This window comes from Carlito syrichta, unplaced genomic scaffold, assembly GCF_000164805.1.
Source record: "Carlito syrichta isolate Samal-C Ts95f unplaced genomic scaffold, Tarsius_syrichta-2.0.1 Scaffold312061, whole genome shotgun sequence".
Lineage (NCBI taxonomy): Eukaryota > Metazoa > Chordata > Mammalia > Primates > Tarsiidae > Carlito > Carlito syrichta.
The window spans coordinates 135,139-143,129 of NW_007256157.1; the positions used below are offsets into that span (position 1 = coordinate 135,139).

Here is a 7,991-nt window from a genome sequence, read left to right on the forward strand (position 1 = left end):
TCAAAAAACAAAAAAAGAAGTGAAAATTCTAACTTGTGGAATGTTTGTATGTGTTAACAGTTTTAGATAGCCCTTCCAAGAGATTGTCAGTTTATACATTTGTGCATTTTGGTTGAAAATGTTTTTACACATACCCTTCTCAAAACTTGGTTTTAGAATACCAACTTTTAAAAGTTTTGACAATTTAGCCGGGCTCAGTGGCTCAGCCTGTAATCCCGCACCTTTGGGATGCTGAGGTGAGTAGATTGCCTGAGCCCACAGGTTCAAGACCCACCTGGGCAACTTGGCGAGACCTCATCTCTACAATAAATCAAAAATTAGCCAGGCATGGTAGCGCGCCTGTAGTTCCAGCTACTTGGAAGGCTGAGGCGGGAGGATTGTCGGAGCCCAGCAGGTCGAGGCTGCGGTGGCTGGAAGGGCCACTGCACTCCAGTCTGGGCGATGGAGTGAGACTCCAACACAAATAAATAAATAAATAAAAATAAAAGTTTTTACAATTTAATACATGAAAAACATTTTAAGTTTACGTAAGTACAGCTGAGAATATTTGCATTTTTGTAAGGCTGCTGTTGTATTTCTTTTTTTGTGAATTGCCTGTTCCTCTCCTGTTGTATTATTCATCTTTTTCTTACAAGTTTGTAAGGCTACTTTATATACAAGGGGAACCCAATAAAACTGGAATTTATTTAAAAGTATTTGTTTTTACATGTTTAAACTTCAGTCACCTTCAAAGTACTTGCTGTTTCATGCAATATACCTATCGAGACACTTTTCCACTGCTCAAAACAGTTTTTGAACTCATCAATTTGGTTGCCTTTTAGTGCTTCTGCAATTTTTTGTTTCCCCTTTCCACATCAGCAAAACGTTTCCCTTTGAGACTTGTTTCATCGGGGAAACAAAAAAAAGTTACCTGGGGCAAGATCAGGTGAATTAGGGAGAGTTGGGGCACAGGGGTCATGCCATTTTTGAACACTCTTCCCTGTGTGGGCAGGTGCACTTCTTTGTAAGCCACCCATCATGAAATGGGAAAATGTGTTGAAAGAATCTCCCCCCAAAAATCATTGAATGCAACCTCTCACAACAATGCTAACTGGTACACCGGTGCCAATGGATTCCTAGAAAACTTAACTATTAGGGAAGCCTGTACTACAAGGGGTCTGCCTCCCTCCATTTTTTTTTTTTTTTTTTTTTGAGTTGGAGTCCCACTCTGTTACCCAGACTGGAGTACAGAGGCATGCTCACAGTCACCGCAGCCTTGACCTGCTGGGCTCAGGTGATCCTTTCCCTCAGCCTTCCAAGTAGCTGGAACTACAGGCGTGTGCCACCACACCCGGCTAATTTTTTGATTTACTGTAGAGATGAGGTCTCATCAAGTTTCCCGGGCTGGTCTTGAACCCATGGGCTCAGGCAATCTTCTCGCCTTGACAGTTGTGGGACAAGGCTCTTTTATGTTATATGGAATGAGAGAAACATAATATATCCAAAATCAGGATACTGGAATACTTCTCACTCTTCTCCTTCCCTCCTCTCAGTCATATAGGAAGAAATGAGGCAAACAAGTGTACTCAAAAGGCACATTATTTCTCCTGCCAGGTATATGGAAATCTATACTAACAACCACACTCATTTATATATACATTTCAAGCCAAAACAATACCTCAAGCCAAAACAATTTGCTGCACTGTGTAAAACAGCAAAATAACAGGAAACCTCGATGTCCATCTATAATAGACTGTTATATTTAATGACATACTATATAACCATTTAAAAGGAAACATTGGGTACTGATTAAGAAAGATGTTGACACAGTGTTAAAGAAAGTGTTATAGAATACATGGGATCTCATTCCTACAAATTTAAATTTGCATATGCAAAAAAGGAATACGTGTCAGTGACTGTTACCTCTAGTAGATGAATTGTAAGGGGACTTTTACACTGCAATTTTAAAATAATTACTTCAAAAACTCACACAGCAAAGAGGAGAAAGAATATAACAAATTAGAAAGCTAACCCTGTATTTATAGATGCCACTTACACATGCAATCAATATCATATGTTTACTGTAATGACACAAACTTACTCATGTTGCTCATGGGCCGCATGCCTTGGGGAGACTGCCCAGACTGCTGATTCTGCTGGTTCTTTGCTTGCACCTGGGGTTGTGTCGGCATCTGATTTACTTGATAGGGTAGTCCAAGAGCTGCATATGCTCTTTCTATAGAGCTAGGGTCAATCTGACTAACAGTGCTTAAGCTGGGTGTAGACTGTTGACCCACCCCTAAAGAGCTAGGATTTCCAAGTCCAACGGGTGCTCCAGTCAAAATTGCTAGAGAAGACAAAATATGTGGTATTATAACATTAAATTTGATGAGAATAAAAAGGATAACATGCCTTGAATAAATTTCAAGAAACACAAAATTACTGCTATGCGGTTATGAAACATCTTAGTACATGGAGTTTATCTCCTTGGAAAAATTTCTAGATGAAGAACTACTTGGTCAAAGGAGATCACTGGTATGAAAGGTTTTTGGTCCTCAATATCAAATAGCCTCCTCACAGGCAATATATCAATGTCCCCATGAATGGTGTATGAATGCTTGAGAGCCATACAAACGCTAACACCAGGCAGCATCATTTCTATTTCTGCCAGCGTGACAGAAGAAATGGTATCTTACTTCATTTCTTAACTTAATAATGAACTGGTTGGGTGTGGTGGCTCACGCCTATAATTCCAGCCGAGGGGAGAGGACTGCCTGAGTCCAACGGTTCGAGACCAGCCTAGGCAATTTGGTGAGACCTCATCTCTATAATAAATTAAGAAAATTTAGCTGGGCATGATGGCGCACGCCTGTAGTTTCAGCTACTTGGAAGGCTGAGACAGAAGGATCACCTGAGCCCAGCAGGTTGAGGCTGGTCGTGAGTATACTACTGCATTCCAGACTGGGTGACAGAGAGAGACTCCAACTCAAAAAAAGAAAGTGAACTGTGTTGGGTTTCCCCCATCTAGTAAACTATTTCCCATTCCCAATATTCTGCTGGGTTATTTTATTTTTTTCATTAATCCATAAAATTTAATTCCCCTTTCACATGTTGTACATGTACTTCCCAAAACTGTTTTTTAATCCTAAATGCTTAATGTTTTTTTGCTAGAGAGATGTGTAGATGCACTTTTAAAATGTAATTTATTTTTTCTTCTGGCTTGTCTTTTCTCTGAAAAACGTTCTATCACAAGATTATTTAAAAAAAAAAAAAAAACCCTCAGCCTTGTTTAAATAATTTCCAATTATTGGATTATGCAGGTCACAGGCATAAAAGAATAACTTGCCCAATACCAAAGCAATAATCTTTACATTTTCATGCACTCAAAATGGTGCATAAATTCACTTGCTAATGCTTTTATAAGAAATGAATATGAGCCAGGCTCGGTGGCTCAGCCTGTAATCCCGCGCCTTTAGGAGGCTGAGGTGAGTGGATTGCCTGAGCCCGCAGGTTCGAGACCTGCCTGGGCAGCGAGACCTCATCTCTACGATAAATAAAAAAAAAAAATCAGCTGGGCGTGGTAGCGCATGCCTGTAATTCCGGCTACTTGGAAGGCTGAGGCGGAAGGATCACCTGAGTCCAGCAGGTGGAGGTTATGGTGGCCATGAGTGAGCCTGAGTGACAGAGTGAGACTCCAATTCAAAAAAAAAAAAAATTATTCTTAATAATTTTTAGCAGAGTCAGGGTCTTGCTCTGTCGCCCAGACTGGAGTGCAGTGGTGTGGTCACAGTTCATAGCAACCTTGAACTCCATAAGCAGTTCAATTCTACACACGAGGCCAGGTGCAGTGGCTCATGCCTATAATCCCAGCACATTGGAAGGCCAAGATGAGAGAACTGCCTGAGCCCACAGGTTCGAGACCAGCCTGAGCAACTTGGTGAGACCTCATCTCTACAATAAAAAAATTAGCTGGGCATGGTGGCGCACGCCTGTAGTCTCAGCTATTTGGAAGGCTGAGGTGGAAGGATTGCCTGAGCCCAGCAGGTCGAGGCTGCAGTGGCCGTGAGCATGCCACTGCACTCCAGCGTGGGCAACAGAGTGAGACTTCAACTCAAAAAAAAAAAAATTCTATGCATTAATAAGGAAGCAGAAAAAGAAAAAACCATTTCTTCAACATTGTACAACACCAGGTACTTACAGGGACCTCAAAATCTAAAATGTTCCAAAAAAGATGCACAAGAAGTATCCTAAATAGTATCAAGTGTCATTGGTGAGATTTAAAAAATACTTTTGATATAAACCATCAAAAGACTTCACTTACACTGTTGATTTCTCTTATCCCCAGCATTTTTGAGGGGGAGACACACAGGACAATCATGTCTTGTACAATTCTTCCAGTGTGAAATGATTTGTCGAGAAGATGCACAGTGTGCCACTAAAGAGAAGAAAATTTTTTTTCCTTAAGAGCAGGTTATATTTTTACATTAATAACAGGTAACTTATTGACCACATAACAAATGCTACAAATGTATTAACTCATTTCATCCTCATAACAATAGGTTACAGGGTAGCTCCTACTAAAATTCAGAATTTACAGCTGAGAAAATAGGCACAAAAAAAAAATGGTTAAGAAATTTGCACAAAGATTCAAACTCAAGCAGTCTGGCTCTAGAGCCCTCATTTCTTACCACTATGACACACAACCTACCTTACAAGGTATTCTAAATCAATGTTATGACACATACCATAAAAAGTTTTTAATTACTCCACACACAAATTGTATTAACTTGGGTAAAACTGATTGAGTGAAAATATAAAAAACTGGATATTTACCTACATGATAGTTAGCAAGCCCTCATAACATTAAAGTCGCTACGCTGGGGCAAATCAAAGTCTATTAAAATCAGCACAAAAGGGAAGATTTTTGCAATTTTCTCTCTTTCCACATCCCTACTCACTCACTCAAAATTACACTTAATTTTTATCATTTCCTAAAATGAAGTAAGAAACTATCATTAAGGGAGTTTCAAAATTGACTTTGTTTATTCATAACTGTCAAAAAATGGACACAGTCAAGATATCCTTTACCAGGTGAATGGATAAATTGTGGTACATCCAGACAATGGAATGTTTTTTAAAAACCTTATTAAGGTAAACTTGCATAGAAAAAATGCTTTTGTATACATGTACTTTTTGATGCACTTGGACATATATATTCACCTATAATACTATCACTCCAATCAAATACTAAACATGCTATCACTCCAAATACTAAACATATCATCTCAAAATAGACGAACATGTTTTCTCTCTTCTCCTTTACTGTAAAAATTGTTAATTTTGTTAATTGTTAAGTATAGTAACCCTGTGAATCTACTCACCTTGGCAGGACTTGCCTGACTGGCAGTGTGTCATGTGGTTTAGGACATTCTTCATAGTGCGACAGTGGGGAAGGTTGCACTGCCTCACTTCCCCATTAGCCTGCTCCCGACGCTGGCACTTGTGAGCATGCAAAAGGAGAACAAGCTGCTGCTGAATGAGCTTGCGCTTCTCTGGATCAGCTGTATGTGCTCCAGATCCCATCCCTTGGGCGACTGGAGCCACCAGGCCAGGTTGCTGGACCTGTGGGGCCGGTTGTTGGCCCTAGGGATATAACAATAAAGACACATTTAATGGCAGGTGTCAGAGTGTGCTATCTATCTTCTAATAAACAGATACTTGGATATTTTCAATTAAAACTTTTATGGTTGGTTTACTACATAACAGATACCATTTCTTGACACAGAAAATTCAAATATAAATAATCAATGGTGCCTGCCATCAAGAAGCTCAATACAGGCTGGGCTTAGTGGCTCATGACTGTAATTCCCAAACTTTGGGAGGTGGAGGCAAGAGGACTGCCTAAGTCAATGGGTTCAAGATCAGCCTGAGCAACATGGCAAGACCTTATCTCTACAATAAATCAAAAAATAAGAAAGAAAAAAACAAATTGTCTGGGAGTGGTGGCCCATGCCTATAGTTCCAGCTGTTTTGAAGACTGAGGCAGAAGGATCACCTAAGCCCAGCAGGTTGAGGCTATGGTACCCATGAGAATATGCCACTGCACTCCAGCCTTGGTGAGAGTGAGAATCAAACTCAAAAAAACCAAAACAAAACAAAAAAAAGAAAGAGGCTCAATTCAGTAAGAAAATAAACTGTGATATAATCAAAGGATTATAATAAACAGAGAAAAAGCGAAGAAAAGGACACAATAAACACCAGTAGAAGAGGGAAAGTGAGGCATCTATAGGCATTATTGAATATTATGACACAAAGAAAAACCTAAAACATCTGGAAGAAAAATAAAATTATTATAGAATAATATTTTTCCAATGGTGAATACAGGCTATTTGACAAGTTTACAACTAGAAATATTTTTACTTTTAAAAAATAACAATATTAGAAGTTTCCAAAAATTATCTGTAACAAAAACCACTTTTTAGAGCAATATAAAAATTCTGAGAGGGAAGTTACTTTTGTACAGTAGAATAAAACAATATAATCCTCTCCCCAAGGAGAAAGGATCCGTTTTCTTATTCTACAGAAATGCTCACAAACCAAAGCTGAAGAACGGTAGGTGCCTAAAACTTCATTATAGGAGCCCAGATACTTCTATTGAAGCTAATCAATAACCTCAGGGAACAAAACACAAAGTGAAATGGAAAGAAGGAACAAGCCTCCTAATTCATAGGGAGCATCCAATACACATCGATTTAGGTTCCCAGTATTTTACTGATAATGATATTTTTAATAACTTTTGATCCTAGTATAAATTGTAGAGTGCGTGAAAGTCTAACACAATTCTTTTATCAAAACGCCAGTCTGAAAACAAATTTGTAATCGATAGGTACTCACCATATTGGGCATTCCTCCACCAGGAACTGCTTTTTTGTCCATAGTAAATGGAGATAAGCTATTCGGTAGTACAGTCTTTGTCTGAATCTGGAGACCGAGGCCACTGGCTCCAATCTGCTGTCCAGAATTCTGAGTATACGGTGAACCGTAAGGATTGGGATTATTCATCATTCCCATCTAAAAGAAAGCAGAGGAAAATCAAATTTTAGTCCTCATTTTATGAGGACATAATTAGTCTCTTTCCTATTTCACTTCCTAATTTAGAAAGACAATTTTTTTCTTTTTTGAGTTGGAGTCTCACTCTGTCACCCAGACTGGAGTGCACTGGCTGCTCCCGGCCACCGCAGCCTCGACCTGCTGGGCTCCGGCAATCCTTCCGCCTCAGCCTTCCAAGTAGCTGGAACTACAGGCGCTCGCTACCACACCCGGTTCATTTTGATTTATTGTAGAGATGAGGTCTCGCCAAGTTGCCTAGGTGGGTCTCAAACCCGTGGGCTCAGGCAATCCATTCACCTCAGCCTCCCAAAGGCACGAGATTAAAGGCTGAGCCACCGAGCCCGGCTGAAAATCCCCTTTTTATATTAGAAAAAACTATACAAAAAGTGTGCTAATGAAAACCTACTTTCAGGATTAAGAACAAGATTTAGGGGCCTTGGGTACAGTAAATTTATAGAGCTATTTTCGTAAATATTCAAAAATATTTTAGAAATGCTTTTAATTATCTTGTTTTAACTCTATCTGCTAAACAAGGCTTGCCATTAATCTCCATTAAAAGTCACACAGGGCTGGTCTCAGCTGCTCAGCCTGTAGTCCCAGCACTTTGGGAGGCCAAGGTGAGTGGACTGCCTGAGCCCATGGGTTTGAAACCAGCCCGGCAACATGGCGAAACCTCGTCCCTACAATAAATAAAAAATTAGCCGGGCGTAGTAGTAAGCGCCCATAGTTCCAGCTACTTGGAAGGTTGAGGCGGAAGGATCACTGGGGCCCAGCAGGTTGATGGTGGAGTGGCTGTGAGAGTGCCACTGCACTACAGCCTGGGCGACAGAGAGAGACTCCAACTCAAAAAAAGTCATACAGGCCGGATGTAGTGGCTCATGCCTATAATCTCAGCACTTTGG

At 40.0% G+C, this 7,991-nt stretch overlaps 1 protein-coding gene across 1 annotated transcript in view; it reads right to left on the reverse strand.

The window, feature by feature from the left end:
• EP300 (E1A binding protein p300) overlaps positions 1 to 7,050 on the reverse strand; it is a 51,355-nt gene extending 44,305 nt beyond the window's left edge. Inside the window, exons 1-4 of the mRNA XM_008069474.2 lie at positions 6,874 to 7,050; positions 5,361 to 5,622; positions 4,301 to 4,414; positions 2,081 to 2,326 (exon numbers count right to left, since the gene is read on the reverse strand). Of these exons, the coding sequence (XP_008067665.1) occupies positions 2,081 to 2,326; positions 4,301 to 4,414; positions 5,361 to 5,622; positions 6,874 to 7,050 (799 nt within the window). The remainder of the gene's footprint in view (positions 1 to 2,080; positions 2,327 to 4,300; positions 4,415 to 5,360; positions 5,623 to 6,873) is intronic.
• Positions 7,051 to 7,991: the final 941 nt, after the last annotated feature.